At 38.0% G+C, this 15,128-nt stretch overlaps 1 protein-coding gene across 1 annotated transcript; it reads right to left on the bottom strand.

Moving 5' to 3' along the window:
- Nucleotides 1-658: 658 nt before the first annotated feature.
- Nucleotides 659-7,416, bottom strand: LOC139938514 (carbonic anhydrase 3-like). The gene is made up of 8 exons (XM_071934084.1): nt 7,283-7,416; nt 6,430-6,465; nt 5,320-5,496; nt 4,433-4,581; nt 3,781-3,873; nt 2,658-2,724; nt 1,233-1,399; nt 659-796 (listed from the first exon to the last, which is right to left on the bottom strand). The coding sequence occupies exons 1-8, from the start codon at nt 7,341-7,343 to the stop codon at nt 659-661; spliced, it is 888 nt and encodes a 295-aa protein (XP_071790185.1). The 5' UTR covers nt 7,344-7,416.
- Between the last annotated feature and the right edge of the window lie 7,712 nt (nt 7,417-15,128).

Below are 15,128 nucleotides of genomic sequence, written 5' to 3'. Positions count from 1 at the left end.
CTTCAATATGAAACAAAAACCATGCAAATCCCAGAAATTATAATACAGTTGTCTGTAATTGTGCGTGTGAATAGCACTCTTAGCATTTTGTGTGAGCTTATCAGCTTTATACATGTGCGCGATGTTAGGAAAGAGTAGCTGTCCTGTCTTCATGTAATGTAAATCACACATTAATATTTACCAAATATATACAAAAAATAGGTGATGTGTTTTACCTTTTTTGTAAAAGCAGAACAGTACAAGTTCAATTGTCTGTTTTATGCAGTAAATATAATGTTATTTTGTATTAAAAATAGTTTTAGTTGTACTTTATCTACGATACCAGTAACACACAAATATAAATTGTATTTAGTCAGTCCATAAATAAAAGTTCAACAATTATAAAAGCACTCATGTGCAATTTTGTAACCCATTTAGCTTACATCTTAAAATCTGTCAAATCGACCGTCCATTCGTCTCAGTGTCGCCACGGCCCAATTTTATAGAGATGCGTAAGCAGAAAATATTGCTGGACACTTTTCTGCTAAGCAGAGATGAGCAGGATAGCTGCAGTTTTGGCTGGTAACCTTGCTCTGTTAAGCATAATTGTGTTGTGCTAAGCTGCTTTTTGTGCCTAAGCAGCTCTAAGAAATTGAGCCCTGTTAACACGATGCGGTGTTTAGTTTGATCGCAAGACACCAGCAGAATGATATATTAATCGGCCGTTGAGGGGCTGTGTCGGCCGCCAGTTGTCAACCAATGGTATTTCGACAGGTGCCCCTGGCGAGGTTTCTAAAAGACTGCGGAAGACGTTGAGCTGTAGGCAATTGAGAACAAAAACAAATTCATCATTTATTAGCATTTAATAAAATAGTTGTGTTTGAAGACAAACAACAACAAACAAATCTTAAACAACAACAAAAACAAATTAAAAACCAATGGCCTCACTATTTAGTTCGTCTGTATGGCACACCAGAACTTAGTAAAACGTGCTTGTTTTTTTATCCACTTAAAAAAGTAAATAAAGTATGAAGATCTTCATTGGAGTTTGCCCTCTTTGCGCTCATCGAAATGCCATTATCAGTTTTGAGATACACAAGTAGGGAACTATTATTTGGATTGGGTAAATTTGTCTATTTATACACCCTAACCAAACAATGCCCTTCATATAATCCCCCAAAAGGGTAATTCGAGCACTCCATCCGCACTTTCCAATGCAGTAAATAAATAAAAAAAAGTTATTTTGAAAATACCTGTGCTTGGGAAAGACGAATCGGCATCTTGAAGACTGTCCACACTACAACCTCGTTACAAGTGGGTGTCGTGAGAGACCCCCGGTAACGAAAATAGGGCATCATGATGTTGGTGTTTGGCAGTAAATCTGAGAGTGCGAACGGGGCTGGCAGAGTGAATGTGTCACCTGCAGGAGAACGGATGTAAAATATTAAGGGTTAAAAATAGCAGTAAGCTTTGCTAACTCTTGTATTGTTTGCTTTTAAAAACTTTAAGGTAAAACAGATAGTGATATATATAGGGCCTATATTCAAACCAAAACGAGGAATTTAACTTTTAAAAATAATTTAAACGGGAATGCTGCTTTTTTTGTGACTAAACTATCAGCTGTTTCCGAAATGTAATTTTTTTTGGGATGTAACAATGCTACACATGATCATGAGGCTATCACTCAGGACATTAATCAAAATGAATGAAACGTCGTTTGGTTTAAAAGGGAATGAAAATCAGTCACTGGGAAAAATAACAATTAGGCGCAAGGAACTGTTCTTTTTAATAGTTCACTTGTCTTTAAAAAAAATTGTAAGGCCATACGATAAAAGTTATCGCACGCTTGTATACATGTATTTTGTAACATAACTAACTTAATTAAAAACGTTTTTCTCTGAAACTTAAGAATTTTTGCAGACATAACTTTGTACCCGTGTACAGCAATAGACCGTTGTGCATTCGATGTCATTTTATGGCAGGCAAATTACTGCACTACCATTATAACTACCAGCCACTAAGATTACATAACTTTACAAAACATGAATCTGCATACAAGCATTCATCTTTCAAATCAAAACATCGTAAATTTGCAAAGGGGAAAACAAGTTGTCTTTCATTTAGCTTTGTTATACCTCTGTACAAATTGTGAAGTTTGATTGGTCGAGAACCAATCACGTGCCGTGCAACAAATACGCATGTTACATGGCTCAACGGGCCGGGTATTTAACATGAAAGTGATGTCACCGGTGTACATCACCTTGATCGTTCCCAGCATTGGTAGATTTCAAGTGCTGTGTACGAAACAACCGCGGGTTCGAGGGAATTGGTTCTTGTGCGTCTGCTTATTAAACAATGAATCGTCCGTCGTAATAATGTTTGAAGATGACAACAGAACTTCGCGAAGAGGAGTAACAATTATAGAAAGGTATAACAAAACAATTGTTGTACGCTGTGATTGGGGTCCATGGGTTTTGTACACCCTCGGGGGATATGGCACCCTCGGCTTCGCCTCGAGTTCCATTTCCCCCCTCGGGTGTACAAAACGCCATGGACCCCGTCACAGCGTGCAACAATTGTATAGTGTACAAAGTGATCGAAGTCAAGACTATGTACTTTGTAAACATGGCGTAAACAATAACAAGTCGATGAACTGGAATAGTAAATAAACAACATACCGTTGAATTTCAACTTGCCAAGTGCGTCCACTAATGCTTGGAATTTGGGATTAGCCTGTGCTTGAATCTGGTGTTAAGAAGAGAAAGAATAACAAAATAAATATACAATTAAAACATAAACTAATATCTGTTAACTTGAAAATTATGATATAAATAACAACCCAACAGAGGAAATTATTGATTAAATGTTTTGTGGCAAGACACACCCGATACTTTTTTTTTATCATCTATTATAAAAAAAAAACTTATCAATGTCAATCTGTCCCCTCATTGTCACATGGCTTAAACTACCATGCGAGTTGGGCGGTGACAGAGCCGGTAACGCCCAAACACCGGAATGGATTTGTCCGGAAGTGATGTGCAGACAGAAAAAGTCAGCAGACACATAAAGTTGAAAAACAACTCTTTAAAAAAACCTCTCGCCTTGACGTCACACGCTTTACTGTCTGCCTCTTACCATGGAGGAAGAAATTTAGACTTTCATCCTCCATGCTCTTACAGCCAGCCTTAGGAGTCAAATTGAATAGAGACGATGAATGTCTAAAAATAATTTATAACGCCACTTCTAAATTAGTGGCTCTAGCCGATGTACCTGATAAGGATGTTTGTTAGTTTTCGGCCCTATCAAGAAAATACTGCTTTAAAATTTAGCCTCTATAAGCAGGATACCACAGTCACAGATGCTTCACGTGAAATAGTATTTCAGCTAGTAATATATTTTTTCGGGTAAGCATTGTTGTGTTTATAGCTAATTTTGTCCTCAATTTGTCATCTTGACATGAAACTGTACTTGAAGGTTTTAGCGAGCACTTAGACATTGAAGACCAATATAAATAAAGGATACTTCAGATCTTAGGACAAATACTGAAAGACAAAAACAAGTTTTAGGACAGTGCGATCTGTCTTGAAACTGCCGATATCATGCTAACCTAAATTAAAACAAGAAAGTGTATGCAGTTATGTATAGGCCTCCGTACCTATTTATGTAAATCTTATGCACGTGACGTCTCTGCAGGGTGAGGTAACTCAATGGCTCTTCGCGTGAGCCTCGCGTTGCTCAAGATGGCGACGAGATGACGTCAGTGCATAAGATCCATAGCAGTAATGATTTTAATGGGTTTACCTCGATGAAGAATCCAAGAACTGCCAAGCCGTCCACTTTATAAGCTGCCTCGCTAACTGTTGCAAATCTTACGTCGTGAGTCACGATGTGCATCTAGGAGTAAATGATTCAAAATAATGTCAACAAAATAGTTTTCATAAGCACATGTTAATGTAATGTCTGAAGCAGTGGACGATGGAAATGCCGAGAATCTCTCCGATTTATGTTTACGTGTCTGTCAAGGTCGTGGAAATCCGCGAAATCTCTCAAGTCATTGGTTATTGACGCATAATCCAGCGGTAAGAACATGGACTAGTGATAGACTATAGGATTGCCAACTTGTAAAACACTTAATCCTAAGCGTCAATCGATAGCTTCAAAACCGGACACTGTTAAATCAAATAAGTCTGCGTACAGGAGAAAAACAAAGAAATAAAAATATCATATTTCTTTATTTTTTTTAACACCCTCTGTGTACATTTTGATTATTTTTCTGTATCATTTGACAGTACCCGGACCCATGGTGTACATTTTAACACCCAAGACTTTGCAGAGTACTGATAACCTAGTTTGAAGACTTTCCTCACACGTTGTTTGAGTTATGTATTTCCTCAAAAGTGAAGGAGAAACATTGATGTACTTTCCCAAGATTAAACATTTTACATATTATTACCTCTGCAGGAGCTTGGCGTCCATCCACGGTGTGTTCGGATCCTCTGTCGTTGGTACTGCCCCAATGGAAGTGAATACTTGCAGCTTTGTATTGTGCACCAGGGAGCCCGCCCCCACTCACAAAGTAATCACCTTTGAGCTTTACTTGAGCTGTGAAAGGTAAGACAATAATCCGTAATCTTCTGATTTTCTTAATTAGATTACTGTTAGGCAGGCCATTGTATTTATTTCTTGCAGTAAATTGACGCTCATTCAACTTGCCCAATTTCGGCATTGGAAGTATGAACGCGACTTGCTTTACTTACTATAGTACGGTTCTTGCAACACGGGTACCAATTTGACTCAAATAATAGTTAAAACTGCTTCTTACTGTTACAGTAACTACTAAAGTATATTTCTGTACTTAAACTAAATGTTAACAGTGTCCCTGCATATTATGTCTCCATGCAGATTATTGTGAGTTTATTTAAAAAAACTATAAAAAAACCTTCACCTGAATCGTGGCGCGGTGCTGAGCATCTTTGGGTCGATGGGTTATGACCCCAATATTATTTTTACCCAATGCAAATTTTAACATCACTTAATATATTTTGTAAGAGTTATGTTCTTCAAAATCAGACTAGATTGTAGGCTCTCGAAAAGTCTTTAGTTTGAAAAGACAGCTCAATAATTCTGGTAGAGCCAGGATTAGCCTAGACGTGATTCAAGTCCCGTTCTCGAGCGAGAGGTCCATATAGCTATTAGTGGTCCCGTGCGGAACAGGTTTGGGGGAATGCTAAGCGATGGCACGGGATTTGGACTTGAGCCAAGTCTAGGATTAGCCCAAAGCGAACCTCTTGCAGATAAAAAATTAAACATAAGACTAAAGTCTAACTAATTATTTCTCACCGCTGAGGCCACTGTTCTGCACAACAATACTAGCTCCTCTCGGCGCTTCGGCTCCAAATCCAAGCAAATCAAACGAGACGGGTTCCGTTTTGATAGTAGCAGTCGTCCTTATGTCGATCGGTGATTGGCTCAAACCAGCACAATACATGGGATATATCTTAGGCCAGTAGTCCGTACCTGTAAAGTCAAGATGGTTTAAAATAGTTCGACAGAGACTTTTGTGTCCTAGATTCTTGAGATATCGCGAAGTTTTGGTAGTTCGAGCCTCAGTTTCGACATCAAACCTCATTAGATAGGTCTTTACGGACTGCCCACACCTATCAGCCAATAATAGCCTTTCACGCGTGCACGTTTCATCAAAGATAGCGACCAATATAGGAAACAGCGCCCTCTCTGAGGTCAAAATAAAGACCTATTTAATTGTACGTTTTCTTTGTTTTGAGTCAGTGATTGTTCCCAATGCAAGGAATCTAGATGGTTTAAAACAATAGACCCTCAGTCAATTAGTTAAATTTTTTAATCTGGGTGTGGTAGGCTGAAATGGGCGGGGCAGTCTCACCATTATTCTCACCTCCTGTTTTCCTCAGGAAATGTGGTAATTGATAGCTTTTGAAATAAACCTCGATCACCTTTTCTTGGTGTACATGTAAACGCTGTTGTTCAGGAAATCTTGTACTGATTGGATGTAAACTTTGTATTAAACTGAAATTGGACAACGATATTATTTGATACTAGAAATTACTTGTGGGATACCATTACAAATAATTGACTTCAGAAGGGGCCGGTAGTTTTGCGGATGGGGTATTTAACCTTTGTGTCCGGTCCCCCGCTCTTTGCCACGTCCGCGACTAATTGAACAGGCGTGGCTGTGTTTAATTGCTGCATAATTTCTGTGATTCATCATTTAATGGATTCGGACCAGATAGCATCAACTTGTTAACTTGATAAATGAATTATCATTGCAGCCTTTGTGATGATTCATTTGATTTCCGTCACTGATTAGAATGACCAGGTTCCTTTGTCTTTAACACAGATGAGCGTCTTGTGGCATTGTTAGTGTTAGGAGTGGCTTAAAAGTTGGATTTAGCAAGATATTTTGGCTGTACTTACCAGGTTTTGTTTGTGGGTAGCCCCATGGTACTGTATCTGAAGTTCAAAACAAAGCAAAAGTAAAGGTTAAACAAGATGTCTGCAGCAAGCGAGACAAACGTTGCAAACAAAGTAGCTGTTTATATAGAGAGTTAACACCATGTATCTAATGAGTTGGGGGTGGTTCTGAAAAGAACCGTCGGTTTCAACTCGTGTAGCTCTTCTCGGTGTCTGCACCGAAACTTTCATTACGATCATACACACAAGACATACTTGAAATGTAATTTCACCATGCGAAAGATTCAGAATTTGTTTAAACACTAAAAGTTAAAGGATTGGATAGGGTGGTAATGATGCGTGTCGTATGCCATACCAATCTCTTTATAAGGTGTGTCAGCCGTGTTGTCGGCCGGGTCCCCAGTCTGACGAGTGACAACGATGCCACTATTAAACTTGAGTGTGTGATATAAGTGATGCATCGTCTGGTGTTAAACCACAGTCACATTCACATTCCTTGGTAAAGTGATTGATCCTGAATAAGTGATTTTTTTTTCTCCAAGAAAGTCATGTAAAATTTGACTATTTTTTTGGTGAGAGGTGATGCCTTGTTTAGGGCTAAATTTGACGATACATAATTAAAAATGAACATACCCTGTGAGTACCCATTTACTGTTTCATATTATCAGAAACATAAAACTTGCACAATCTGTCGGTTATGCCGTATTTAAGTTGGTTTTGAATCTGAAGATGGCGTTATAAAATCTGTGATTTAAAGAAACGCAATTACTTCGGAAAAAACTTGTACCTTCCTGAATTATGTTTTTGCTTGTATGGTTATTAAATCAAACTGATTAAAAACAAATAAACTACTTACGGACAACTGGAATAATCAAAAGTATTAAACATAATCCACACAGTTGCATTAGAGTATCCATGACTTAACTAGATGGTTGGCACCTCCTCAAAACTTCCCAGACGCTCCCCCGCAAAAATCCAAACGCCGTGAAAGAACAACAACATAAAGACGTTCGCCCGCATCGGGTTTATATACCCTTGCGCTTCCCCCTCCCCCTGCCCTGGATCACGGGGACATCACGCAAGGGGCTTCAACCGGAAACGTGTCTTGCATGTGCAAGAACGTGGGGGATGAAAATAGAATTCTTAATTCTAAGGGACCTATGTACATGACGTGTTTCGGTCACCTGCACCTACTACCTAATTAAGAGATCAAGCTTTGACTAATTTTAATAACTGGACGTCGATGCTAGTGGACAGAGCAGATGACCAACAGGGGGCGCTATGGAGTGATTATATCGTCACGCTATTCTGAAAATATCTGAATTATACTCAAGACGTTGAAGGTCCCTTAAAGTCCAGGATATGATTAAGACCACGCAAATCCAAGTGCCCTTTAACAACCCTTAAAAAAACGTTTCTTGGGGAAGGGGTATAGGGATAGTCGATAAATATGCAAATTTAAGGCATCCATTGAGGTGTCCCTATGTGGTTTATTTTATGCACGTTATACTGGGAGGAAACGAATGGTAATCTGGAGAATGATAAATCGAGTCGTGGGAATGAGTCACATCATTATGAGACGTCGACAGTTAGGTCAAATGAAGTTTATTAATATGAACCCTAGCTTATTAGACGCTTATAGATATCCATGCTTACAGAACCCACGAAACGGACGTAAACTGAGACTGTCTGTAAAAGAAGGGGGATGTAGGGATCATCTTAGCGAGTGCACTATCACGCGTTCCTCACTGTCCATCAACCCTAATTACTGCCAGACTGATAGGCATTGTTGCAAAACGTGATATCACAGCCGGAACTATTTACTGTGTGCTCTGATAACAAAAGTAGGTCTGTTTATGCTGAGAAAGTTTTAGAAATCTTTTGTATTTAAGCAAATTCTTCTTAAAGTACAAGTTTGTCTGAATCCCTTCTGGCGTTTGTGGCATGGCATTTTGAATTGAATTGAATTGAACCATCTTGAATGTTAACGTCTCATATAACAATTGCGTGTTATCTTATCTGAGAGCATCTTTACGATGTAAAAAGTTATTTATAGCTTTAAAATTGCCCCCCCCCCGGCAAGTATCCCCAAAGGTGTCGGATGCAAATTTAAGAAAGTTAACCAGAACATGGACTCATCAGCTGTCGGCTTGCTCGTGCGTTTGACAAGCTGTGGCCATCTCCGTTCTAATAACTTAAAAACAGGAAAAGTACATTTCCTCAATTACCTGAAGTATGCGGTACTCCAAGAATGATGGAGCAAATGAATTTTTAATTACTAATAATTTTGATTTTTTTTTTAAAATAAAATCTCTTACAAGTGGACTGCTATAAAACGCACCACAAAAAAAAACAAAAAGAGCAAAATAAAACTGTATGTAAACCGTTGAAAGTCTTTGAAAATCTTTGAAAATAATCTACACACATAACAAGAGAGTCACACGGTGAAAGGTCACATGTAGACTTCATGTAGTAAAACCTTTCAGTCTGGAAGTTCAGTGATTCATTTATTGTTGGCTTACATACCACACTTACAAAATTACCGCCGATACTTGTTTTTTTGTGCAATGACTGGCATGCCCTCTCCTTGCGGAAATTATTCTCAATAACTTTTCAAACAGATACCAGAGACAGTTTGCCATTGAAATTTTAAACTTTCTGTTTTATTGATATGGATCTGAAGATTAAGGTACCTTCTTCGAGGGTAAAAATAAACGCCCAACCAGGATCGACTCATTTCCTACACGCAGTTTTTTGTGTGGTTTCTCAAAATAAAATCTATATCAGTAATCACGAAAAGCCTTGTCACCATAGCAGTCAATTCAAGATCGTTACTATGAGACAGGTGCCTAAATCAATTACGCTCAAGTTGACCAGTCTGGTAAAAGCTCAACATGTTGTGATGGATAAACTCGTTGTTTACGTTTCCGAAGCTTTGGTTTTTGTTTTCTCCAGACAATATAATAATATTTTTTTGTAAAAATGTGTTTGTGGTACACTCTAAAAACTTACTGGGTAGAATTAATCCGGATTCCGGGGCCAGAGTCTAGGCCAGGCTGACCCGGTAACTGGGATTTTCACCTGGATTCTGCGTCAATTGAACGCACTTTGGGGTCATTTTGACTCATATTCCTGGTTTACTGCTCCATAAGTAGGTTAGGCCCCACGGGACCCGGAGTCAGGGTAAATTCTGACCCGGGTTAGAGTGTATCCATAATAACAAACAATCGTGATGAGTGAGTGGTACTTTCTGTTCATACAAAAATTCCATTCGGTTCTAATTGTGCACTCAAGAATGCCCCACCCCCAATTTGGCCCCCGTTAAGAAAACCAGACGCGAAACATTCTTCCCTAAAGTAATTTCTTATTCCTACAATGAGTTCAAGTAAAAATAGAATGCATGTGACATGTGTGGATGGAGGCTATACATAGTTTTAAAAAAATACTAAGGGAACATGTTAAGAGGCAAATAAATCATGGATACGGCTGCTGTTCGGTTTATTTCCTACAAAGCGATTAATTAGAATCCGCACATCAGGTTGAAGTGCAGTGTAAGCCTGAATTATCTTAACACTTCCCTCTTTTGATAAAATATGTCATTGCCACGCCCTCTATACCCGGCTCCAGATGGAATTAAGAATAGAAATTACAAGTGAATAGAGTGTGCAAGTCTCACATTTTTGGACAATGACAAAACTACTGGAAAGAATACTATATTTTTCGGTGAAACAAATCTTCTCTTTAAAAATTACATTTTGTTACAAAATAATTTGTTCAAATTAACATTGCAACAAATGTGAAAACGTTTGACTAGGATGCATAATTTTATTGAGGAACCATAGTTTCTAATCACGCCAGAAGGTGTGATCAATCACCTAAAACAAAGTTGAATCCGTACCTCATTGGGCAAAACTTCTAACCCGTGTTTACACGTAACCGGAAACGGAAGTTAAGTGATTATTCTCGGCTTTCTTCATTGTTTGTATGCTTTATTTTACTTTCACTTATTTAATCGTAAAATTCTCCATTCCCAGCAATATGTATAGTTTTAATAGCCACAAACTAAAGAAAAACTATCCGACGGAACAGTGGCGCGCGCACGTACTTTAAACTCTTGGTCCCGGAAGTTCTAATACGCGCGAGACTTGCACAGAGTTCCTGTTTTTCCTCGATTCATTACGGTTAAACCCTTTGGCGAGGGACATGTATGGTTGTCATGCCTCGGTGTTTGATGTCAGCACATGCTGAAACTTTTTAAAGGTTAAAGAGGGATTCAACAGTTGAATTGATAATGTTCGCATTATAAAGACAAATGCTTACACTTGTAAGACTGTTTCAAAAGTAATATTTTGTATAGTCCATTGTTTTCGCGTCCCTTTTTTCAGTGAGTAGGTCCCAGATCCCCCTTTAAAGCCATTATACACTTTCGGAACAGAAAACAATAAAAACAAGTTCACAGATTTACAAATAACTTACAGGGTTTACAGAAGGTAATGGTGAAAGACTTCTCTTGAAATATTATTCCATGAAACGCTTTACTTTTTGAGAAAATATTAAAACAATTATCAATTCTCGATAGCGAGAATTACGGATTTGTTTAAAACACATGTCATGACACGACGAAACGTGCGGAAACAATTGGGTGGGTTGGTCCGTTATTTTCTCCCGACTCCGATGACCGATTGAGCCTAAATTTTCATAGGTTTGTTATTTTATATAGAAGTTGTGATACACGAAGTGTTGGCCTTTGGACAATACTGTTTACCGAAAGTGTTCAATGGCTTTAACAATTGATTCACAGTAGACGTCAAACAGTTGCTTCAGGATGTAGATGCAACTTTTATACAATCCGCCACTGCATCTCAACGATCTTTCCCTGTCCTTTGAATGCTTCCATTCGTTGATTTAATATCAAAGCTGTAAAGGTTTAGAGTTAATTCAGATTTCGTCTGTGGTTGTGAACGAAATGTTAAATTCATGTAGATGGAAGAGTCGACATGTTCCTTGACCTATTGGAACAACAACACATCTTAATGTCAATGTCCTTTGTCACTTTTGGAAAATGCTGGATTATGGCCAAAGAACCAGTCACTGTTTATCAATTCCTGTTACTTTATATCAATGTCTGTTTGAATGTCGTGCATCCTATTTAGATGTATGGTTACAGTGTTTGTTTGTTATTTTGCGGATAAGGCTTTGTGTCCAGCTCGTTAAACCAATCTATTAGCCTAAAATATATCTCACTTATAACACAGACAACGACCGTCATGTGCCGTAGTTTCCAGTTATAAATAGGAATAGATGGACTGCGCATGACGTCATTGACCACCATCTTTGATGTAAAACAATGGAAAGATATACACGTGTACGCACTGCGCACCTCTGAGCCAGCGATACCATTTCATGCGTGCATGTTTCATCTAAGATGGTAGCCAATTCAAGGGGGTCAATGGTGGCATTCTGAAATACTGAAACAAATTCATGGGAAATTTCATTGTGAAAACAAGAGTTAGGATTTTAAAACGAACTGCAGCAATATTTAGCAGCTGAAAAACCACTGTCACTTTAAAGAAAGAGACTTGCAAAGAGAATTTCACCATTTACACTACGTGTTTTTTTGTGTGGTCATTTTATGACTGAAAACAATTAAGATGTTTGAGTCTCTTGGGAGAAACATACTGCATAAGAAGGACATGTAATTCTTGAACTTTAATCGAATGATGTACACTGTAAAAGTTGGGATAAACATCTTCTTTTGTCCGGACGCGGCAAACATTATCTACAATGTCACACTCACCCCTTAAAGGGAGTGGACACTATTGGTGATTGTCAAAGACTAGCCTTCACAGTTTGTGTATTTCAACATAAGCATAAAATAACAAACCTGTGAAAATTTGAGCTCAATCGGTCATCGAACTTGCGAGATAATAATGAAAGAAAAAACACCCTTGTCACACGAAGTTGTGTGCGTTTAGATGGTTGATTTCGAGACCCCAAGTTCTAAATATGAGGTCTCGAAATCAAATTAGTGGAATTACTTCTTTCTCGAAAACTACGTCACTTCAGAGGGAGCCGTTTCTCACAGTGTTTTATACTATCAACCTCTCCCCATTACTCGTCACCAAGTAAGATTTATGCTAACAATTGTTTAATTAATTAAAAATAGTAATTACCAATAGTGTCCACTGCCTTTAATCTAACAAAATTTCACTTTACAACCATCTCAAAAAATGTTCACTAATTGATAATGTATAAATAAGGGAAAGTTAATACCCGTGCGTTTTCCATTTAGATGACATCATCGCATGGTTATAATGTATTTTAGGAACAGGTCATGATGTAAAGGGGAGGTAGTGCGTCATCAAAGTACGTAATTACTTCAATCACGTTCTGCATCCTCAAAAAGACACAAATAGAACCACTGTCCTATTCGCTGATTTTCCTCCCCCCTCCCCGCCTATACAGCATGGCATGCATTCTGTTTGGTCGGACACATGTATATGGCACACTATGTCCAATTAAAATGACCGTACAGGCAGGGCCAAATGCCATGAGGCTGCTTAAAAGCAAAAAATATTGCTTTAAACATTCTGTTAAGCACTCATAAGCAGGATACCAACAAACGCTACATTTTTAATAGGGTTTGTCACTTTGGTCATTCTTATTTTGTGAAATTACATCGGGCTGCTTGAAATGCAACAACTAGACAAAAGTCAACATCGCCCCGTAAATAACACAGACTTATTTTATAATGTTAACAGACTTCGCACGTAAAGCCCTTTCATATTATGATGTAGAGACTGTCAAAATAGCTTTTGTGGTTGAGGACATAGGAACTAATGACGACTGTGGAATCCTTTTCCGCTAAGCATAATTTTGTTTTGTTCTAAGCTAGTTTTGCGTTTAAGCAGCTCAATATGTGGGCCCTTGTTAATATTATAAAATAAGTGTGTGTTATTTACGGTGCGATGTTGACTTGTGTCTAGTTGTTTAACGTTTCCTTTCAACGTTCCTTTTCCACGTAATTTCTGCTAATCTTTTTTCGAAAGCAGAATGCTGAAAATTAGGAAAAACGAGAAACGCTTTTGATCATGGTGACAAAATGCCACTAATGTCACTAATTCATGTTGACGCTTCACGAAACGGAGCATGAGATGATGACAAGAACTTAAAAATTACTGATCCCCCCCCCCCCCCCCCAGTTTTCCAACATGTCTGCGTTTAATCAAACTTAAGGGGTATTTATGAATTAGAATCAAAGAGTAGTGACTCGGTCTTGAACCTTCGTTTAAAACCTGCAGGGTAACCTAGTGGCCGTGTGATAAAGGACCGGGCCGAGGTTTTTTATCGCACGGCCACGACGCTGCCGGTGAGTAACAGACGTCCAAGACCTCGTCCCACTTTTTTTTATTCCCTGGTCCCCATACAAGGACAACGCAAATTATCGTTTTTTTAATGCAGCTGTCAAATAAAGCATGATTACGAACAGTATGGGAAAAGTTAACTAAAACGAAAATGAGAAGAAAAAAATGCTGTTACAAACTGCTTACCAACCAAATGGTGTTAATGCAACAAAATATTAGTAGTATGGTGTTTTGACCCTATGAGTCTTTCTCGTCACTTAGCTCTCATGAAATCCCCTCTGCTAGGGTCGAAACGCTTGGGTATTTATAAGACAATATGAAATATTTCGTTGTTTTACTGAAACGCATCCACCGAGTTCGAACAATGTAAATCACAAAGTGTGTTTGCATTTACTAATCAAAAATAACTTTAAACGCCGGCAGTTCTCAATGATAAGGGAACTTCATCTCAAAATATTGACTTGTGTATATTGCTTACATCTCTCATTAACGAAGTTGAGGTTCAGGAGCGGTTAATTTCTCCAATTTGAACCCACACATCAGTCATCCATCATTAATCTCTGAATCTCATGGTTGAACTCTTTTTGGGCGATGACAATACATTATAAGTCATGAGTTTAATTGATTTGTTTATTCAGTGAGTGGGCCCTCTCTAATACATTTTAATTAGCATATCCGTCTTGCGGCAAAGCGATTTCCGGGTCAAATTATTTTAATGCTATTAAAAAGAAATGACCTTTCAGTTGTTAGTATAAAAAAAAACACGTTTGGGGGGGGGGGGGGGGTCGAAACTCAGTCTAAAATTAGAAAGCTAGATAGGATGAAAGAAGCATACTCAAGATGCTGGGCAGGGCCACAATACAAATATGTTTTGTTTTCGTGATTATTTTCTGCAAAAAACGTAAAAGAAAATCGACTTCACCTATACAAAAGTAAAAATATAAAAAAGCTTTATGATCTAAATCTCGCTAAGTTATGATCCAAATGTTTTGGGAACGTTTTTTTACCTTGAAGAAGCTGACACTGAAGACTTGTGTACTTATTTTGTTTTTGACAAAATTACTGAACACAATGAACTGTACTTTGTACCGTACTTTTTGAAGTTTTGCCTGGCTTAATTTATAATGTTTTATCTTTTTAGCATTTTTTAAAGCTTTTGATAATGTAAAGTGTTCTTCTTTTGATGTATAGCGCGTTTGGGCAATTTGTTGGATATGTGGCGCAAATTATAATGTTGTTAACATTATTATTATTAATACTTATAACAATATTGTAAGAGTTCTTTTCCCTTAAACGTAACTTTCTGTTTAATATTCGGTGACTGACATACCTCACGAG

The sequence above is a fragment of the Asterias amurensis genome, chromosome 6 (genome assembly GCF_032118995.1).
Source record: "Asterias amurensis chromosome 6, ASM3211899v1".
In the NCBI taxonomy this organism is placed as follows: domain Eukaryota; kingdom Metazoa; phylum Echinodermata; class Asteroidea; order Forcipulatida; family Asteriidae; genus Asterias; species Asterias amurensis.
Note: the sequence above shows the minus strand (reverse complement) of the source record. Positions and strands in the feature narration are given on the sequence as shown.

What these genes read in the sequence shown, in the direction of transcription:
- LOC139938514 (XM_071934084.1), bottom strand. Translation starts at nt 7,343, where the DNA reads ATGGATACTCTAATGCAACTGTGTGGATTATGTTTAATACTTTTGATT. An exon ending in TTCTTGGATTCTTCATCGAG is followed by an intron (nt 2,725 to 3,780) that starts GTAAACCCATTA and finishes TCTTAACACCAG; the next exon opens with ATTCAAGCACAGGCTAATCC. An exon ending in TGGCAAGTTGAAATTCAACG is followed by an intron (nt 1,400 to 2,657) that starts GTATGTTGTTTA and finishes GTTCTCCTGCAG; the next exon opens with GTGACACATTCACTCTGCCA.